Raw genomic sequence first — 22747 nt, 5'->3', positions numbered from 1 at the left:
AAACTTGAATTTAGCAGGAAAGGGTCCAAGCTGCTCCCCAAGAGTCAAGGATCTGCAACTAAGGACCACCAGACCAACAAACAGATGCCAATAATGCAATAAAGTTGCTGAATAAGTCACTGGTTTTGGTATTAACAAAAATATCCAGCAAAGTTTTGCTTTATGGAAAATTAGGAAACCAGAAAACGCACCTCTCCATGAAACATTCAAGAAACTCAATTATTGAATGGATTTGAGAGAAAACAGAAAGGGAAACTTGACTGAAATGCAAAAATAGGCAGGTGGAGAGAAGTTTCTTAACAGAGGATCCTTCAAGTTATCATAAATAAATAAATAGATAGATAGATAGATAGATAGATAGATAAATAGATAGATAGACAGATAGATAGATAGATAGATAGATAGCAAGTTTTAGTGAAATGGAAACTGAAGTACCAGTTGCACAGGCACAAGTCGCTCTTAGAGAGGTGGTTGAAACCAAGCGTGAAGCACAATAAATCCTAATTTACACTGGTGCACATCTGCTCCTACACACTGGGAATAGGAGGAGGTTGCACTTCGAACACAAACTCAAAGCCAACTCAGCAGTGTTGAACCGTCATTCTCATGCTTGGTCACAGAATCACAGAGCGGTTTGTGTTGAAGGGACCTTCCCAGCTCCCCCAGTGCCCCCCCTGCCATGAGCAGGGACATCTTCACCAGCTCAGGTTGCTCAGAGCCCCGTCCAGCCTGGCCTGGGATGTCTCCAGGGATGGTTCATCCACCACCTCTCTGGCCAACCTGGGACAGGCTCTCACCACCCTCAGGGACAACAATTCCTTCCCCATATCCAGCCTGATTCTCCCTCCTTTAGTTTAAACCCATCACCCCTTGTCCTATCACAACAGGCCCTGCTCAAAAATCTGACCCATGTTTCTCACAGGCCCCTTTTAAGTCCAGAAAGGTGCAATACGGTCTCCCCGGAGCTTCTCTTCTCCAGCTGAACCCCCCAGCTCTCTCAGCCTGTCCTCCCAGCAGAGCTGTTCCAGCTTTGGATCATTTCTGTGGCTCCTCTGGCCCCTCTCCAGCAGGTCCATGTGTGTCCTGTGCTGAGGACCCAGAACTGGTCACCAACAGCAGACAGAAAAGCTGGACCAGGATTCCTCCTAAACTGCATTCAGGTTTTACTTCAAAAGCCAATGGGGAACTACAGAGGCTGAGCCCAGATACGGGAACGAAGGACAGAGAGAAGCACAGGAGGTTCAATCTAAACGTGAGGAGAAACTGCTATGAGGTGCCAGAGCCTGGCCCAGGCTGCCCAGAGCAGGTGTGGAGTCTCTTTCTCTGCAGACATTCAAATCCACCTGGACACGATCCTGTGTGATCTGCTCTGGTGACCCTGCTTGAGCAGGTGGGTTGGACTGGATGATCTCCAGAGGTCCCTTCCAACCCCAACCAGTCTGGGATTCTGTGGGGTCAGTCCTCGGTTTCAGGCTGTTTCTGGAGTCTCTCCAGGTCGGGGAGAATGGAAAAACCTATGGACAATGTAGCGTGGCTCTAACGTGGAGAGCAGTGAACGGGTTGGGACAGCGATGAAAGTCCTTAAACCAAGACCGGCCCCTTTCCTAAGAGCTCCGTTCTAGTTCTACCACAGCAACTTCAGCCCAGAAGTAAGAATTAATTGCATCTTCAGTCTGCGTTACGTCAGAGGTCAGACTCAAAGTGGTCTCTTCTGGTCCCATATGCATTTAGGCAATGGTCTATATGTACTGATGAAAGGTGGAGACAACAAATCCTCTTGGGAGACAATTCATTGTAATTATAAGCTTTGTCACATTAAAATAAATGTAGCAAAGGTAAAACTGGCAAAGTATCTCCAGTATTAAATTCTTGCATTCGTATGCTGACCTATCAGCAGTGTTACGGGCAAGAGGAGTATATTCTGGAAGAAATAATCAAAAGGGAGAGAAAAAAGGCTACAACTTTGGAAGGGGGAAGACATGAACAACCTTTGAAGCTGAAAAACCAAGAGTCAGAGAATGGGAGACGAACGGAACAGATGAGTGGAAGAAGGTGAGATCGAATTATATGACAGAAAAAAGGCATAAGGATTGAACTTCTGCCAATTCAAATCACCGGTGAGCTTCTCAAGAGACCAAAATTTCAATTATCTGAATATCTTAAACCATTCTATATGTGTTGAGTACGTAAGTAATTTGCAGTGCTCAACGTACTTTATTTGAAGCTTGAAAATTCAGATGCTCTGAATCCTTTTTCCTCACTTTCCTGCTTCAGAAGTATACTGCAAAGAAATGGAAGAGCACGCAAACACAAAACACTATCTGGTGATGGAAGAAAATTGATGATGAATGTTCTCAAACAATTCAGCAATGCTCCGTGCTGTTCCTTCCCTCTGCTCTCACATACATGCCAAATGGACTATTGTTCTCCATTTTAAAGAATTAAATATAAGCCCTAAACACCGAAACCACGTTACGCAAATACTCCTTAAACAATAGGATTTTACAACGCCTGCATGAACACCACGAACATTTAAGAAAAAAACCCTCCTTTATATAGCAAGCTCTAAAAATATCTTTGTTTTGAAACCTGATGTCTTAATTCCTTAATCCCTGTATGTGCAAGGAACACCTCTTGGTTGTGACCTATTTTTGAATGAATTACAGGGCCTTTTTTTTATATTGATTAATTTATTTAGCATGAAGAAGTGCAGAAAAAAATGTCACGAAGTCCCCAAATGCCCATGTCTACTGAAGAGCCCTTGAAGCATTTTGAATTTGAATTATCCAAGCTATTATGGTGCACCAACAGAAATAACGAGAACTCCAGGGACTATATGGGGCAGTTGACTCCATGCAGTGACACTTGGTTTTATCTATTTGAGCCCAACTTTAATGCCTGGAAGAAATTTCAGATCCCTGGAATAAGAAGCCAGCTAATTAAGAGATCAAATTGCTAAGGAGAAAACAAGAACGTACTTTATATCTTTCTTTTTAATCTTGTAAAGTGAAGCGTGACTAAATTCTGCTTGAGCAAAGCTTGGCTATATTTATTATTAGGTCCCTCTGGCTTGTGGAAATGATGTGAAACCAAGAGATTTTGGGTGTGCAATCTCCACTGAGGTCATGGATGCAAATAAACCAGTTTTGACGAGCATCACTGATGGACTTACCAAAGAGTGTTGGAAGGATGGAAAGGGCTTCTCCTGGGTAGCAAAAGGTCCACCTGAAGCTGGTTTTGCCACGTTCTGATAGTGAATAGACTATTTAAGGGCAAATCCCAAAGCATCGCAAATCATTTCAACGTAACCTGGTTAAACCAATTATTTCTATCCCATCTTCCTATTAAACACCCAGCATTAAAAACTGCTTTAAATTCTACAGTCCTTGATCGTAATAAATGGAGTATTTCAACGTATCTTTAGCTCACAACAGAAGCTTCTCATTAATTTTAAAGAGAATTATTTTATCTGCCACTGCCGACAGATGAACAGAGATCTAGAATTCATGTGTTATAAAGACACGGCAAATTCCATCTCCTAAAGGAACTTTCTTATTAATAAGTAGAAAACCACGCAGCCACCGTACCCTTGTGGCAAAAGTATCACAAGCACATTCAAGAGCGACTTCAAACAATTCATGGAGCCTTCACATAACAAACAGGATTTCCTGTTAAAATTCAAGCGAAAAGACAAAGAGACTAGAAAGAAACATGGATGTGGTGAGCTAAAAAGTCAATATTTACAAAACTAAGCCCAGAGTTTAATTTGTAGCAAGCGGGGAAACGTATTTTTCAAGCGAAGACATACATTGTTAGGCAGCTCGTGGCCACTTTCCAAGGCGTGTTGGGAAATGGGTGCTCCTATTGCTGGAGAAATAAAAGGGAAGAGAAAGCAATAAAACCCTTCCCTTGGATTTAGGCACAGATAATCTCATTCCCCTTTTGTCTGACATGCCAAATAACATCCTCGTAATTGCGCTTCAAGGCCGGCAAGGATGAGAAGCACCACCTAGAAACAACATCTTCCTAATTCCATATCGTATTTAAAGTATAAATTCAATAACGAGACTGCGATCTACTACTGATATAATCCCCCTTGCAAATTTGGTGTATTTTTCTCTAACCAAAAGAGTGGCAGGAGGCAAAATAAATTAATGAAGGCTCAAACTATGGGGGAAAAACAGTAATATACACAGTCCGGGATAAACAGAATACATGTTTGTAAAGCTCAGATTAATTATAAGGTTTACTCTGAGCTAAATAAGGCATGAACATAATTCCTTTCAACGTTCCCCGTGTTTGTCCCGTTAATATTTTATAAGAATATTGAATGGGCAGAGTCCACAATATTTCCACTTAATCTACTTGCTCTTAATTCAACAGGGTAAATGTTTCGTAGCTGCTGAGAGAAAACATTTGTCTTGAATTAGGACAAAACTCCGCGGGTGAGAATTGGAGGAAATTGCTGGAGAAAGCGGCCGGAGCAAAACTCCCACCCAAAAACCCAAAGGCAGATTCTGAACAATGAATCAACAAGAAGAAAACTAAGACGACATCAGTGCCGTGCAACTTAAGGTCCAAATCCTTCGCCTTTGAGAGGCTTTTAGCTGATATGGTTTTGCTCAAACACGCCGGGTGTGCGTGTACATACATATGTATATGTATTTGGGTCGTCCCTACAATTATAAATGGAATTGCGGTGCCTCTCTGAAGGGAAAAATGTGGATCCATATGAGGAGTTAATGGACTCGTTCGACACGTTGCTAACACTCTTCTTTAGGCTAAGGCTTATGCTAAACTTAAGTTTAAAAGGTGGTTCATCACCAAGAGTCCCCATCGCACGTCATCCACGCCGCATCCTTATAGCAACCCCGTGTTTGGCCTTTCAAATGCCCCAAGGTGATTAAGAATAGTCGTTCCTTTCATTCTCTTTTCAACTTCGGAAATAATATCACGGTTCTGACTTAACTTCATAAAACTGAGTTTTAATATTGAAGCAGCAGAACAAGAACCAAGGTGCTCGGAGGACACATTATCGTGCTGTAGACAGATAATATTAATTTTGTCTTGCACTTTCTTTCCTTTTCCCCACTTTTCTTCTTCTTCAAAGCCCCGTCCTAAAGGTCTCTTTGCCATTTTTCCTCCATGGGAATGAGTTTTATGCTTTCTCTCCTCTTTGGTCCTTCCCAATCACATTCCCCACCACTGTCCCACTAATCCTCACGGAAAGCATCCCTGTGCCTCCCTCTAATCATTACAGTTAATTTAATTACTCTATTAACATGATAACTTTCAAATTTTAAATTTTTTTAAGACAATAAAGACAAATCAATTGGATGTATGAGGACTCTAGAGCAAAACTATCACTAAGGACCCTACAGAACTGACCAAAAATTCAAAGTATAACGTAGGCCCCACTGCTAAGACATGCCCATAACATGATCTTAAAGGCAGGGACTGTCTTTTCTAGACTAAAACCCCAGAAGAAAAGAAAATCGGAAAGATTTCTATCTGTGGATAACCTCCATGACTCTTTATAATGGCGTGTCAATTTTTTGCGGATCTAAATCCAAAAACCGATTGTATTTTCTTTGCGTTTGTGAACCACTGAGAACCTGTGCGGAGTACCACGTGATCTTCAAAAAATCGCTAATTATGGAAATTAATTTCTCGTTTTACCGAGTTTAGATGGTGTCGGTGTGCCCTGAGGCCACACACAGAATAAAGATGATTTTAAGAAGTGAATATAACTACATTCACTGAATGATGCTGCTCCAGAAGAAAAAAGAAGAGTAGTCGCTTAATTAAAGGTCATGGTTTTGCTTTTGAAACAAAGATGGTGAATTAAAACTTCACAGACAAACTTGAGCTATTCTTTCCTAAACTATGAGTGAAATTTGATGTTGATCAAGGCAATTTTTTTAATGTAGTATGTAAAACATAATATATGGACTTGAGCCACTCAAAATTCACACTACAATATGTGGTGTAACATAAATGTACACACATACATGTATACATGTGTGAGTGTATATATATATATATATATATATATATATATATAATTTCAGTCTCTTTCAAAGTATTATACATAATATGTATACCTTGCAAAACAGAAGAAAAAAGCAAGATAGTGTCGAATACTATAATATATTAAATATTTTTCAACACCAAGACGAGGTTTCATCTCTATTACTAAACAGTTCCTGTAAAAGCACAACACTGAGCTTTAAAACTAAATATCCCACGTAAAAATTGTCTATATCCTTCATTGCAACGTCAACATCAATCCCCTTTTATTACATTTCTGTGGATTTATGTCCCTAGATATACACCTGCAAAATGTAGCCTGTCACAAAGAAACCTCTTTCCAAAGGCAAATTCATGTCAAAAGAGATAGGAAATTCAAAAGAGGGCTTCTCATTCTGAAAAACATCGAAATAAATATGCTAATTTTTATTAATTCCTGTTATTCAAGATTTTTTATTTCTTTCTAGAGCCCCTCAAGAGCGCCCATGTCCATTCCTATGGATGTGTTAGAAATAACACCATGGCCTTTAATCTACTTTATTTCGCACACATCTTTATCAAGAACAGTCAAGCTGCCCTTCCTAATATCTTAAATTTCATCTTAAATCTTAATTTCATCTTAAATTTCAGGAGTTCGCTGATTTTCTCCTCCATCTTCTACGGCTCTTAAAATTAAACCCAAGGAAAATCCAACCTGTGCAAATAATTTGCCCAATCTTTGACCATCCCTTCATCTTTTATAAAAATACTTTCTATATTTAGCAAAAATATGTCTTACCCATGTTTCATAATCCGACCTCGACGGAGCTCAAATGTTAATTTTGCTAAAAAAAGGTGTAACAGACATTACCGGTAAGATTTAGAAACACTATGTTGGCACAAAGAGCCTTTATGTAAGAGAAAGCAGATTTTATTTTAGGTAACACTTCAAAGTTATTCTTTTTCGGTAGGAAAAAGGTCATTATTTCCCACATATACTGTCATCCTAAATTACCTTATTCACTACTGAACTTGTCATTCTAAAGAGAGGCTATTTTATTGCCTTCAAGTCTTGGGATCGGTGGGAAAACTGATCCAAATTAGATTTAATGATTCATTCCAGCATACTTGCAGTTGTGCAATATTTTTCCATCTTCAAAACCAACATGATATATATTTATTTTAAGCCCCAGTGCCTCAAGTTGCACAGTAATTAAATGTGCATTGTGTTCAATTTATTTTGAAATTAAACCTTGTTCTCACAGAGAAAAGAGGTTGAGCTTTTGTGCTTTACCTCCCACTCCTTTTTCTACATCTAATTCCCCTGTGTGATTCTTTCTGCCTCTATCAATTCCAAAATCCTCCCAAATTCCTAAAAAAATGCCCTCCCCAAAATGTACTTTTTAAAAAGACAGAATTCTGTGATGTTCCAGCTCATTTTGTGGGTTTTTTTCCAAAGCAAAGCAAACATTTCCAATAATAGATTTAGCAGGATGATAAAGCAAACCCCAACCATTATCTATTGTATATTGGACAAAAAGTACAACCCTCATGGGATGGGATTTTAATTCTCCTTTATCTTGGGGAAAAGAATAATACTACAGCATGGGACCAAATACAAACTAGGATATTCAGAATCAAATCATAGAGTCATTTTGGTTGGAAGAGACCATCAAGATTGAGTCCAACCATAACCAAACTCCACCACTAAACCATATCCCTAAAGACACAATACGTCTTTTGAGACAAATATCTTTCACAATTTAAACATCTCCAGGTGACAACCAAAGTCAAGCAAAGATGGGTTTTTACAACCTCGCTGGTTTAATCTGTGGACAAAACTATGCTGGACACTAAAGCAACTAGCAAATGGGATTCAACATACCAAAAGTATCATGGTTCTTAGAAGAAATATCAAGATAATAATAGTATTTTCCAATTGAGTCAAGTAGGGACAAACTGGTGAAGTAGAAGGTAGAGAAGTAGACAAGGAGGTGAACAAAAACTGGTTGAACAAACGGGTTTAGAGAGCACAAATTCCAGCTGGAAGCCGGTCATGGGTGGTGGAACCCATGCGGTGCTTCTGAGGCCAATCTCTTGAACATCTTCATTAATCAAATCATTTAGGTTGGCAAAGACCTTGAAGGTCATCAAGTCTAACCATCAACTGCCAAGTCCACTGCTAAACCATTTCCCTGAGCACCACACCTACATGTCTTTTAAATAAAATCATAGAATGTCCTGAGTTGGAAAGGACCCACAAAGACCATTGAGTCCAGCTCCTGGAGCTGCACAGGTCAACCCCAAAATTCACAGCACGTGTCTGAGGGCATTGGCACTTTAAATCTATAAATTTAAGGGAGCAGGTGGATCTACTAGTTCTGAAGAACCAATACCTCCAAGGATAACCCTCGGTGAGTTTGTAGGTGACAGAGAACTGTGAGGAGAGGTTGACAGACCAGATGGTTGTGCTGAGATCCAGGAGGACCTAGAGAGGCTGGAGAAACAGGTCAACAGAAACCTCAAAGAGAAATATCAGATCTTGCACACTGAAGGCCAACCAGTAAGACCTAAGGGTCCTGGTGCACACCAGGTTGAACATAGGCCAGCAATGCATTCTCATGGCAAAGAAATGTCAACGTCCAACCAAGATGTTGCCAGCCCATGGTGGGAGGTGACCCTGGGGACATCTTATCTGAAGCACTTGGCTCCCCAGTAGTAGAAACATGGAGGTACCAGAGTGAGTCCAACAAAGAGCTACAAAGATGATTAAGTGATTGGAGTGTCTGATGGGTAAAAAAGAAGCTGAGAGACCTAAGACTGATCAGTCTGTAGAAGAAAAGGCTTGAGGGGATCTCTACGTGCACAAATATCAGATAGGAGGGTGTAAAGAAGACAAAGAACAGAAAGGACAAGAGGAAATCGGCACAAACTGAAATACGGAAAATTGCATTTCAACGTAAGAAAGAAAAAATCAGGTTACCCAGAGAGTTTGCGGAGTCACCATTCTTAGAGATATTAAAAATCAACTGGACACAGACCTGGGCAACCAGTTCTGCAACCTCCAGAGGTTCCTTCCAACCTCAGCCATTTGGTGACCACCCCCCAAATTTCCACGAGCATGGTTAAACATTAATCACAGCTGCAACAAACCACAAAATGCAAGAACAGCTATCTGCCAGAAACAAACAGTAAATTACGCAGAAGCTTCATCAAAGCCACAACTGTGCTGTAAAATGCTTTGGGAATATAGGAAATATATTTTAAGGTAAAATCCTACGGTAGCGAGAGGATGGGCTGATGATTAATTAGAAGAATGCAGCATCAGAAAGATCGGTCTCCCATAATATACTCCTGCAAAAGCTGGTAGCCCATGGCTTGGGCAAGTGCACTCTCTGCTGGGTTAAGAACTGGCTGGAGGGCCGGGCCCAGAGAGTGCTGGTGAATGGGGCTGCATCCAGCTGGCGGCCAGGCACTAGTGGTGTCCCCAGGGGTCAGGGTTGGGTCCGGTCCTGTTCAACATCTTCATTGATGATTTAGATGAGGGGATTGAGACCATCATCAGCAGATTTGCTGCTGACACCAAGTTGGGAGGGAGTGTGGAGCTGCTGGAAGGCAGGAGGGCTCTGCAGAGGGGTCTGGAGAGACTGGAAAAATGGGCCCATTCCAATGGGATGAAGTTCAACAAGGCCAAGTGGCGGGTGCTGCCCTTTGGCCACAACAACCCCTGCAGCGCTCCAGGCTGGGCACAGAGTGGCTGGAGAGCAGTCAGGCAGAAAGGGACCTGGGGGGACTCATGGACAGGAAGCTCAACAGGAGCCACCAGTGTGCCCAGGTGGCCAAGAAGGCCAACGGGATCCTGTCCTGGATCCAAACCAGCGTGGTCAGCAGGACAAGGGCAGTGATCCTTCCCCTGTGCTCTGCATTGGGGAGGCCACACCTGGAGTGTTGTGTTCAGTTCTGGGCCCCTCAGCTCAGGAAAGAGATTGAAGTGCTGGAGCGGGTGCAGAGAAGAGCAACAAGACTGGGGAAGGGACTGGAACACAAGCCCTATGGGGAGAGGCTGAGGGAGCTGGGCTTGTTTAGTCTGGAGAAGAGGAGGCTTAGAGCTGAGCTCAGCACTCTCTAGAACTACCTGAAGGGCAGTTCTAGCCAGGTGGGGCTTGGTCTCTTCTCCCAGGCAGTCAGCAATAGGACAAGGGGCCATGGGCTTAAATTTAGGCTGGAGATTAGACAGCAATTCTCTGCAGAGAGAGTGGTCAGGCATTGGAATGGCTGCCCAGGGAGGTGCTGGACTCACCGGCCCTGGAGGTTTTTAAACTGAGATTGGCCATGGCACTTAGTGCCATGATCTAGTCAATGGACTGGAGTTGGACCAAGGGTTGGACTTGATGATCTCTGAGGTCTTTTCCAACCCAGTCGATTCTGTGATTCTGTGATCTGATTTATTTTGTATTTTGACTTTTTTTCTTAATCACCAATTTTTAATTTCTGCTGGGTGAACACCACATTGAAAGCCACTCCAAGGACTCGCATCTTCTTGCAACGTAGAGAAAAGTAAAATACCTATGTCGAATTCTCTTAAAACTGCTCTGCAAAACCCAGGAGCAATCACGGCAGAGTTCATAGTAAGATTCAGATTTAAGAAAGCTCAGCTCTTGGTAGGTCCACGTCCTACCAAACAGATAGCAAGAGCTTTAGTGGTGTCTACGAGTCAGGAGGGTAAAGGTTCACCTTCAGCAGAGGTTCCTCTGAGTTTCACTTCTTGGAGAAAGACCACAAAGCCGGGCTGAACTTTGATCCATGCCAGCTTACAAAATCTAAGTCTTGGTTTTTCCACCAACTGAAAGTCAAAAGACCAATTTATCGCACTCTTCCTGACACTAAACTTGGCCTGATGGGTCACATCTCTTAGAGCTACCTTATTATATCCCACCTAGAAAATCAGATTTTCCTTTCATAATATGTTTTGATAACTAACAAGAAACATAGATGTGATACTGCACGTTGTGTACCTAAAAGTATTTGAAGTAACTAAATACATGAGGTGGGAACATTAAATGGAAACTTTTCCATCTTCTTTCATTAGCGTCCCCGTATTGAACTCGTTTTGCAGTTCGGCTGATGCCCCAGAAAACTTTTCCAGCATTTGGAAGAAAAGCCAAACGCTAATCAGTGTCCTGGAGGTTACCCCGGGGCTGCAGGATTAGTCATCCCTGGAAACCAGTGTGGTTATTCTGATTTTCCTCTCCCACTGGTTTTGCTGATCCGCGGCCGGTGTGGTGGGAGCATTCTCGTCGCTGTTTTCTCACAAATTCAGCGTACAGACACGAAAGAACAAAAAACCACTTTGGAATAGAGCTCAGAGCTCTCAACCCCGACATCCTGGGGATCCAAAACCTCCTTACACAACTTAAATCAACCCTTTGGAGGATTAAAATCCAAAGCTGACTCATTTCCCACCGCCTTTTTTTTAATCCACCTCTGCATTTCTTGGTGAAACAGGCCATGGTGAGGAACTCCGATACTGAAATGTGAGGAGTAACAACAGTTCTTGGAGTTCAATGTTCTCATTAAAATCTCGAAATGGAAAGAACAGAAGAAATAGTTCTTATAGAGTTATTAATTCTGCAAAAGTGGAACGTTTGGGGTCATTTACATTGGTATGAATGAATCCAGAGGCCAGTTGCCAAGTCTTTAGCAGCTACAACTCCATTAAAGCAGGTTGGAACTACTCTAGAAGAACCATGAGGATGACGCTTCTGATCCCGTAAATTGTTAATCAAATATTAAATAAATAAGATTAAAAAATTAAAATTAAAAAAAAAAACAAACACCACAACCAACCACACACAAAAAATCAAAACAAAAAACCCCAAATGAAGAAATCAACCCAAATCTGGATTTTACTATATGAGATCTATCTCTTGGACTCATCATTCTTAAATTAAACATTAATTATCCTGAAGTCAGCCAATACATAGGGAACAACTAGGGAAGAACTAGCTCAGCCACGCAATATCCCACTAACCAAATTATATTTCTATATTTCAAGCAAAAGTCACCTCCAATATTAAGAGTATGTTCTGGAGTTTTCTTTTTCCTTTTTTTCCTAATTTTCTTGTTTAACTGCACTATTGATTCTTGGGTTTATCGACTAAAAATTCCTGATTAACTACAAATTTCTATACAAAATTTCTGCATTTTATGAAGTGGGATATTTTGCATCCAACCTTCCAAGCCACCGTCTTGTCTCCTACATCAACGTAAGTCTCTTGTTGCTTCTGTTCTTCAGAGTCTTTTGCCAAAAATTCATCACCACTGTTCATTAACATTTGAATCTCTTAATCACCTACAACTCTGTCTCCAAGTGATTTTCTCCACTGTTCTTCCAGCTACAATCTGGTGATTTGCAAGGAGAACTCATGATGACGAGGACATCGTAAGTCAAAACGCAGCTTTGGTGAGATTCTCTGCTTTGATTTGACCATCTGGAAGAGGTTTTGAATTGGTAACAGATGTTCGTTATTTTGTAAGTGAATAATTTTCTATATTTAGGCGATAATTACATATTTTAGGCAACAATTTCATGTTTTCACTAGGCAAAAGTTCACGCAATGCTGGCTGGGAAACCAAAAGACATAATAGTGGATGATCTAATGGGCAAAACAATGGGTATCCACCATGTGCTCATCTTGCCAGTGACGATGAATTATCGAACTTTCTGGAAAAGTCATTTTCTACACCCGAGAGGAGATGTTCTGCACCCAAGACGTGATGTTTGGCACCCAAAAGGAGACGTTGGGCACCCAAGAGGAAGAAGATGTTCTGCACCAAAGAGAAGATGTTCTGCACCAAAGAGAAGATGTTCTGCACCAAAGAGAAGACGTTCTGCACCCAAAAAGAGACACGTTCTGCACACAAAAGATGATGTTCAGCACCCAAGAGGTGACATTCTGCACCCAATGGGAGATGTTCTGCACCCAAGACAGAAGATATTACAGAGGAACTTGAAGCTCAGTAAAGCTTTTTGGTCTAAGCAGAAGATTGGCTTGTATAAGCATAAATTCTTTCTGCTTTCAGCTATAAACTATTAAACTCTGTTCAGTCTGACATTCATTTCTTAGCATTCTCCTGAACTCTTCAGGCAAGCTATACAATATTTCTCTTTTTAGTTTTCAAACCACAGCTTATTTACTTAATATTTTAATATGTTTGGGGCACGAGAATGTAGAGTTTGAGGCACCTGTGTTGTTTTGTACTATGTGGGTCAGATCACCTCAGGAAAATAACGTTTGTAACAGGAAAATTCTGAATTAAAAGACAGTGTTTTAAGAAATCTGTAAGGCAAACAAAACAACAAAATCCTGCATGGCAATCTGCCCATAATTCTGATTTTTAATGCCAAAAGCCACCACTTCCATCAGCTTGTCATAGGTCCTCTGAGGCCAATTGCTGTGGCTGGATTTGGACGTATCTTTTAGGAAAAAATCCAATTTCACTTAAAAATTGCAATCTTGAGAAATCCAGATCCCTTGTTAATCTATTCCAGTGAATCACCCACCATTGTCAATAAATACGAACCAGTCTCAATTGGTTTTGCTTCAACTTCCAGCTACTAGAGAACATTCTACTTTTGCAAACTAAAAGGCCCGTAATTAAAGAATTTATTTACCCTTAATCTTCCAAATAATTCCCGAGTAAATTCATAAAACTGCCCTAAAACACCTCCAAGTCCTTTCAAAGTCAACGCTCTCTAAAGAGTGACCTACACACATGAAATTCTACGGGCTCGATGAAAATCTTCTGGATACATAATTTTAAATAGTGTAGGAGTTAACAAACCAGCGCACGAGGGTTCCCCACCAGATGTGCAACCACTTGACGAGCATCCCGTTCAACTGCCTTTTGAGATCTACAAGCCAGACAATTTTTCACCCATAAAATACCCACAGCATTGATTTTTTTTAGGGCACTGTTTAATTGATTGATATGCTGTGCAGCGCGAAGACCATTAATTTCTAATAGAACCATCTATAAGAAATTTCCCTCTGCTAAGTCGCTCAATGTTGAGTGTAAAGTGATATTTCGATGACGAAAAACCCCAAGTGGTCAATAAACCCACCAGCAGTTGACTAAAAATCACAATCAAAATGCAAGAAAACATCCAATTATATTCATTCAACAAGGCGTCTGACCATTTGTCATAAAAACATCTGTTTTCATAGGCTGCTCTATAGAAATCACAGCATCCTGGTACTATCAAATCAACCTGCAATTTCCAACTTTGACATTAGAATCCGGATAAATAACAACATATGTCTCAATAATAAGAACAATTTCCCAATCAACCTGTAATTAAATTCCATGATAATGCCATGATACTGCAATAGGTACCAATTAAAATATTGAAACAAAGTTATTTACGATTCCAAAAACTAGTTTGCTTTAGTGATAAATTCAATGAAGCTTTTCTTGCCTTATTTTCATTATTCTGCTTCTAATCGCATGACAGGAGTGGGTTTATTCATAAAAAAGAGTCAAAAACAAGCTGTTGTTCAAAACTTCAAGGCTTTTTGATGAGGTCCAATGACTACATCACAACTATTTTCCTTCTCCAACAGATTTCTAGCAAGTTATTCACCAATAAAGGTTTTCACAGTATCACAGTATGTTTGGGATTGGAAGGGACCTCAAAAGATCATCTAGTCCAATCCCCCTGCTGGAGCAGGAACACCCAGATGAGGTTACACAGGAAGGTGTCCAGGCGGGTTGGAATGTCTGCACAGAAGGAGACTCCACAACCCCCCTGGGCAGCCTGGGCCAGGCTCTGCCACCCTCACCAGGAACAAGTTCCTTCTCAAATTTAAGTGGAACCTCTTGTGTTCCAGCTTGATCCCATTACCCCTTGTCCTGTCATTGTTTGCCACCGAGAAGAGCCTGGCTCCATCCTCCTGACACTCACCCTTTATATATTTATAAGCATTAATAAGGTCACCCCTCAGTCTCCTCTTCTCCAAACTAAAGAGACCCAGCTCCCTCAGCCTTTCTTCATAAGGGAGATGCTCCACTCCCTTAATCATCCTTGTTGCCCTACGCTGGACCCTCTCCAGCAGTTCCCTGTCCTGCTGGAACTGAGGGGCCACAGCTGGACACAAGATTCCAGGTGTGGTCTCACCAGGGCAGAGCAGAGGGGCAGGAGAACCTCTCGGACCTACTGACCACCCCCTTCTAACCCACCCCAGGTACCATTGGCTTCCTGGCCACAAGGGCCCAGTGCTGGCTCATGGTCACCCTGCTGTCCCCAGCACCCCCAGGTCCCTTTCCCCTCCACTGCTCTCTAATAGGTCATTCCCCAACTTACACTGGAACCTGGGGTTGTTCCTGCCCAGATGCAGGACTCTACACTTGCCCTTGTTAAATTTCATTAGGTTATTCCCCGCCCAACTCTCCAGCCTGTCCAGGTCTCTGATGGCAGCACAGCCTCTGGCGTGTCACCACTCCTCCCAGCTTGGTGTCACCAGCAAACTTGCTGATAGTACACTCTATTCCCTCGTCTAAATCGTTAATGAATATATTGAATAATATTGGCCCCAGCACTGACCCCTGAGGCACTGCACTAGATACTGGTCTCCAACTAGACTCCGCACCATTGACTACCACTCTCTGGCTTCTCTCCTTAAGCCAGTTTGCAACCCACCTCACTACTCTATTGTCCAGACCACACCTCCTCAACTTAGCTGTGAGGATGCTGTGGGAGACTGTGTCAAAGACTTTACTGAAGTCAACAGGTCCTGTGACTGAAGCCCCTTATAAGACTCATACATAATTTTCCTGCGGAAATAAGATTTTGTTACCCGTGGAAATTGTCTGATTCTCAAGCAATTTCTGCTTACACTAATTTATAACGAGATTTTTGTCTGCACACACCATTTGGATGGAACGCACCTGCGCTGACTTCACTCCGTTCGGGCAACTTCTTTGCAGAAACACTCATGTTGACCCAACTTTGGCATTTAAATAATCATTACATACTATCGCTCATCCTGTTGATTGCTGTATTTGTGTGTTGTCCCACCTATCTAGATGTTTATAATATAACAGTAATTAAGATGATTTCTCAATAACACTCTTTACATGGGGAATGCTTTCAACACCAGCTCTCCCTGGTGAAGCTCCCAGTGAAGTTTGGATCAATAATTGGTGGTTAATATTTAAATTATCACACAGAAGTGAGAGAAATTATTTACCAAAGTGATAAAAATGTGAGTGTTCTAACTGGAAAAAGCGGGAAAATAGAAAAAGACCGTTTTTCAGAAGGCTGAAGGGGCTCTGGATGAGAATAAAAATGAATTTTATGCAGAACTTGAGCATCATTTTGCAGCAATAGAAATATTTATGGTATAATAATTAGCAGAATTATTCAATGCTGGCCTCCCAGGCCTTGATCCCGCAAAGGCTGCACATGCTTAAATTAATGTCCTAGTAGAACTCCATCAACTCTTGATGGCCTGAGAGGAGGGTGGTTGCAAAACTCCTTCTCTACAGCCTTCAAATAACACTTCTGAAAGGGAGTTTTAACATTATTATTATCATTATTAATATTTATTAATTTTTATTTTATTATTATTATCATTATTATTATTATTTTGTTGAAACAAACCTAGCAGTAGGTCATAAAAGATACACAACATGGGTAAACTGTGTCCATTTGACACCATATTTCTATGTATTTTAACAAAATTTCTGAATTCAAATGAATCCATATAATTCTTCCTTTTGCTTTGCTGCTTCATGAGCGTATTTACTCAGTTTCCAAGGCTTGGCAAAATCGTATTTCCCATGGCAAGCTGGCTATGAAAAGAAAACTGTCCTTAATTTGTTCGGTATCCCCAAACAAATCACTGCTTTTCACTAGTCCATGCGCTAAGCCCGGTTTAGTTTCAAAAATAAACTTCTGGAGATAAACTGCAATCCAAAGAGGTTTAAAACAAAAAAGGGAAGACACACAGGCGTTAAAACATCACACGCCAAACATGTAATTCAACGGGAAACTATAATGGTGAGAATGGGAGAAAATATTTCACATCTCGAAGAACAATTAGTGAAATAATCAATAAATAGCATGGCCACGACTGAATTATTAGACAGTAGCAATGACAGACGATAATCCCAGGCTCAATATTAATGTTATGCTAATGCACACAAAAAAAAGGTATTGTGTTGTCATTGTTTTAAAAGTGGTTATTAACTTCTACTAATTAGTCAGTGTCATAATTCCAAAGTCACCTTTACATTCTCTCCTTTGTTCCTCTCCCCATCTCCAAACTAAAGGTACAAGTGGTCATGTACATATTCATGTTTGCACACAAAATGTATTAAAATAGCCAGAAAACCTTTAATTCTAGGGATGTTTCAAGTAAGGCAACATCATCCAGGCTATCAGGATAGTGTCAGAGACCAGACTTTATTTGGCGTTAAATCCTATTTTTCACTAGGAGTCCTGCAAAGTGGCCTGAATGGAAGGTCGTGATTTATAAATCACCATCATTAACTCTCTGCATTTAGTAATTTCTGTATGCCATCTCTTCTCTAAGCCAGATCAATTACTGCAGTACTTAATTTGGGATGGATGCATGGATTCACCATAAAGCCCTGTATTTAATGCCCTTTAAAGACTTACACAGGCAAGTTTCCTAAGCGCACACTTTTATAACCATATATTATCAGAAATTAGCTACTAAAACTCCTACCTAGATATTTTCCTAGAAGCTCTATTTCAAATACTCCATCCTCCCCCTATCTCATAAAAGGATAACCTGGAATGAAAACCTGAGATTGTACAATCTTCTGAGCTGATATATACAACATGTATATAATAATAATATATCTCAACTGATGCACAACACCCATGTCCGAAAGTAAGACCAGTAAACTATTTATCTGTTTCAGTATGGGGATCAACTAGATGAACTTTTTGCTCTGAAAACTTCACAAGCTTGTTAGAAGAAAAAACATATATATTATTATCGGTGTTTATTTTCATCCATAAAGCCACTTGGCTTCCCAAGGACAATTCTGCCAATTGAATGTTGTAGCGATTTCACCCAAACAAGCTGGAATAATTAAGCCGTTTATTTAATGTTTTCAGATGCCAACTTACACAAGCTTTTGGGGTGGACTGCATTCATTATTATTATTATTATTGATTTTTAAATAATGCCTTTGAAATCTTAGGGTTTCACCGAATTTAATACCATACCCCTGGTCCGAATCAATGTGGAAAATGCCCCTGGGACGTCTCGATTTTCAACTCCTGTTGAGATCCATCAGCATAACCCTCCATCATAATGTACTACTAGAAAACTGACCACGCATAGAAAAAAAGGCAGATCTATCTTAATTTATCATTAAGTGCCATGACAATTGACTGAACTTGAGAGCAAAGTTCTATCATTGCCGTTCTCGAAAAGCAATTTATAGAGACAGCGTCACCAAAATAAGAGACTTAAATATATGACAAATTATATCTTCGCACTAACTCCAAACGAACTATGGAAGCTTTGGGAATCACGGTTTATGTTCTTAGGTCAGAGCTTTAGAATAGGATTAAAATACTTGAACATTAAAAGCATTTAAAATTTGGAAAGGCCATATATTAATTTCAGAAGTTGTGTTCTAAGTTAAATATCATAATAAAAACAACCCCAAGCTGTTATAAGACTCCCATTTCCACCAGATTCTTTTAGGATACGCATCGAGGATGCCATGAAGACCCAAACCATCCCCTTAACGATTTAATGTTATTTTTCAGTTTACCAAAAAACCCATGCACAGATCAGTCACGGAACATGCAGCATGCAGTAAATGGAGAGCAGAGAGGTTAATAACCTGGCAGCATAGGATCTGAGAATGTGAGAACAAGTTAAAGACAAGAGTTCCTCTCCATTGTCACTGAGGGTCGAGAAGCAATGCTGCAGCGTGGAGCAGTGGGAGTGGGGAAAATACAGTTTGTCCAAGACATACACATATCTCCGCAAGTGGCGGCAGGTATAGCTGCAAGACAAGGGTAAAGGGAGAAAAAACAGAACAGAAAAAAGAGATATTTGCCTTTGAGAAAGCTAATTCATGGTTTCACGTCCTCGGTTTTTGTGCCAAGAGTCAATGGAGGGCGCTGAGTAAGCAACGGAGCGGTGTGACATACAATGAATTTGTTCGGCTGGGGCCGGACGCTGGTTCTGTCACTATCGTAAAGGGCAATCACCAAGTTGGAGAGCCAATAAATTGGGTTTGAATTCTATTTTTGGGGGGTTGATAATGCATTAAGAAAAGCTTTTTGCCTCTCTCAATTCACCCTGAAAATATAAATGTGTGTGTCTGAACCAGGTTTACAAAGTTTATTATAAAAACCCCGGAGTGTATTCACAAAATTTAACTGATTTGCATGGAAATTGAAATCCTGCTCTAAGGGAAAATAACTCACATGGAATTACTGAACTGCTCTGGGATTCCAGGGGTAGAATATTCCTCTAGTTAGCTCTAGTTCCTCAAACATGGTGCTTTATCACAACGGAGTTACACACTTAAGACCTGGAGAGCTTCTTCATGAAAAACAACATGAAATAACAATAAAGCCATCAACAAAATGTTGAATATTCATCCTACTCAACTCTGGATGCTCTTGAGTAAGAGCTATTGCTACGTCTACTCCCATTCGTCATGGAGGATATATAAATTGAGTAGTTGAGCTGCAATAAACTGCATCACTGGTCAACTATGAAGCACATAGATCATATATAACTTCAAACATCTATTATTATAGGTTTTGGATAGAAAATACTTCACTGTAGCATGGTGTAAAACACACAAGTGTGATCGCCCAGCTCACAGGGGACATGTGCCCAGGGTATAGATTGTGATAAGTCCTCCAGAAAGTACCTTGAGCTGCCTAATGAACTGTGAGATAAATAAAACAGGTCTTCGAGGTGCTTCTAGCAGCCTGTTTGCCATCCCTACAGCAGCATGAAGCAAAACCCCCCTTAACTCTAAGGCTGAAACCTCCTCACTAAATCAAAGCAAACACCATTTCATAGCTTCAGAGGTTGAATCCTGGCCAACGGGTTCACCTACTGCAAGCACCTGCATTTCGCAGGCCAGTATCCTTCTAAAATCCCTTTAGTGGACATGTGTGGCTAAAAGACTCTTTCAGGAGAGCGAATTGTGTAGTTCGGGTGATGAACAAGCCAGAAAAGAGCATCACCAACGCCAACCCTTGGGGTTCCAAGCCTAACGCTTCATCAAAACCATCGTCTTCAAGTGGGCTCAAGTCAATCACTCACCTTTGCTCTGGAAGCCAAGGGACACGCAATCCCTTTTGACACTTCATTTGCCAACATTATTAATTTTTAGAAGAGAAAGCAGCTGCAAGGAAGCGATTTTTTAAGCCATCGTGCCTTTTTGGTTTTGACCACAGCATGTTTTGAGTAAGCCTGGCTCTTCTATTCACAGGCCGGGGCTGGAGAAAATAAAACCCGGTATTTCCAGGGGAACCCTCAAGACATGAGTCTGCCCTTCCAGCTACCCACAGAATTTTTTCCAAAACCAGATTAAAGAGCATCTTTTAGAATGTTGCTTCTTAGAAGATTTAAATGGTCATGAGTCTATTTAGTATATTTTACCAGCCCTGTTACTTAGAAAATTCTACCTTATTTCCAGCCTGTGTAGGCCTCATTCCAGCAATTTAATCTCATTAGACTTTAAAGCTGAGGGAGCTTTTTATTATCATTTATCTTTGACCCCTTTCCATAGACAGGAAGAACAAGACTTAAGCCCCAAAGAGTGATGACTAAATTTAGGCTTAACTACTAAATCAAAGGAGAAATTTCCCAAAATAGGGTTCGTGCCTTGTTAAGACCAACATAGGACACCAAAGTCTAAGCGATTCCATCACTAAATCCTCTAAGCTAAACCTGAATAATAAAATCAAGGCTTAGATCCCTGTGATATGTACATTAAAAAAAATTTACATCCAACTTCCACAGACTAATTGTGGGTATTGAGTTTGAAATCAGACTTACGTGATACACCTGAAATCAGTTTTCAAGCAGCTGCCCTATCTACAGTTACATATTACTGTAATTTTTGTTTTCACAGTATCACAGTATGTTTGGGATTGGAAGGGACCTCAAAAGATCATCTAGTCCAATCCCCCTGCTGGAGCAGGAACGGCTGGGTGAGGTCGCACAGGAACATGTCCAGGCGGGTTGGAATGTCTGCACAGAAGGAGACTCCACAACCCCCTGGGCAGCCTGGGCCAGGCTCTGCCACCCTCACCCCCAACAAGTTGCTTCTCAAATTTAAGTGGAACCTCCTGTGTTCCAGCTTGATCCCATTACCCCTTGTCCTATCATTGTTTGCCACCGAGAAGAGCCTGGCTCCATCCTCATGGCACTTACCCTTATATATTTATAAACATTAATAAGGTTACCCCTCAGTCTCCTCCAAACTAAAGAGCCCCAGCTCCCTCAGCCTTTCTTCATAAGGGAGATGCTCCACTCCCTTAATCATCTTTGTTGCCCTACGCTGGACTCTCTCCAGCAGTTCCCTGTCCTTCTGGAACTGAGGGGCCACAACTGGACACAAGATTCCAGGTGTGGTCTCCCCAGGGCAGAGCAGAGGGGCAGGAGAACCTCTCTGACCTACTGACCACCCCCTTCTAACCCACCCCAGGTACCATTGGCTTCCTGGCCACAAGGGCCAGTGCTGGCTCATGGTCACCCTGCTGTCCCCAGCACCCCCAGGTCCCTTTCCCCTACGCTGCTCTCTAATAGCTCATTCCCCAACTTACACTGAACCTGGGGTTGTTCCTGCCCAGATTCAAGACTCTACACTTGCCCTTGTTGTATTTCATTACATTTTCCCGCCCAACTCTCCAGCCTGTCCAGGTCTCTGATGGCAGCACAGCCTCTGGCGTGTCACCACTCCTCCCAGCTTAGTGCCATCAGCAAACTTGCTGATAGTACAATCTACTCCCTTGTCTAAATCGTTAATGAATATATTGAATAATATTGGCCCCAGCACTGACCCCTGAGGCACTGCACTAGATCCAGGCCTCCAACTAGACCCCGCACCATTGACTACCAGTCTCTGGCTTCTCTCCTTAAGCCAGTTTGCAACCCACCTCACTACTCTATTGTCCAGACCACACCTCCTCAACTTAGCTGTGAGGATGCTGTGGGAGACTGTGTCAGAGGCTTTACTGAAGTCAAGGTAGACCACATCCACCGCTCTGCCGTCATCCATCCTTTCCATCCATTCCGCATGTTTTATGGGGCATTTTACTTTTACTCTACAGTAAAAGGCAATCTTTAGCTACAATACAGTACTAAAAAGCTCGAAAAAGCAATAAAATAAAGAACATCGCAGAAAATAAAGAACATTATGTTTGATTCATGGTGTGTGTGCCCATATTATTCATGTATTCTGTTTACCCCGAGGACAAAACTTTAGCTCACACAGTACTAAAATATCACTCAAGAAGAAGCTTATAAATCCCTCTTATAAAAACTAAAAGCCATCGGATCAACACTTTGAATTCTTGTAACAAAACATTGCAGTGCCAACTTCTAATAGCTAAAGAGTGGAGTGTGGGGTTACACAAGTCTGGGAAATCAGGGCAGGCTTGTGTTACCCCAGGTGAAAAATATATATATGTTCTTACATAATAATAAACTTTCAC

The 22747-nt window shown here is 41.2% G+C and overlaps 1 protein-coding gene across 6 annotated transcripts in view; it reads right to left on the bottom strand.

Annotated features, from left to right (window-relative positions):
- DYM (dymeclin) overlaps positions 1–22747 on the bottom strand; it is a 190823-nt gene that overhangs the window by 71952 nt on the left and 96124 nt on the right. For 4 of the 6 annotated variants that reach the window (XM_065046825.1, XM_065046827.1, XM_065046824.1 and 1 more), the window contains one exon: positions 18901–19065. The exons of the other annotated variants lie outside the window; for them this stretch is intronic. In XM_065046825.1, the coding sequence (XP_064902897.1) occupies positions 18901–19065 (165 nt within the window). The remainder of the gene's footprint in view (positions 1–18900; positions 19066–22747) is intronic. 6 annotated transcript variants of the gene reach the window in all.

Source organism: Columba livia, chromosome Z (genome assembly GCF_036013475.1).
Source record: "Columba livia isolate bColLiv1 breed racing homer chromosome Z, bColLiv1.pat.W.v2, whole genome shotgun sequence".
Lineage (NCBI taxonomy): Eukaryota > Metazoa > Chordata > Aves > Columbiformes > Columbidae > Columba > Columba livia.
This window is presented reverse-complemented; position numbering and strand designations above follow the sequence as displayed.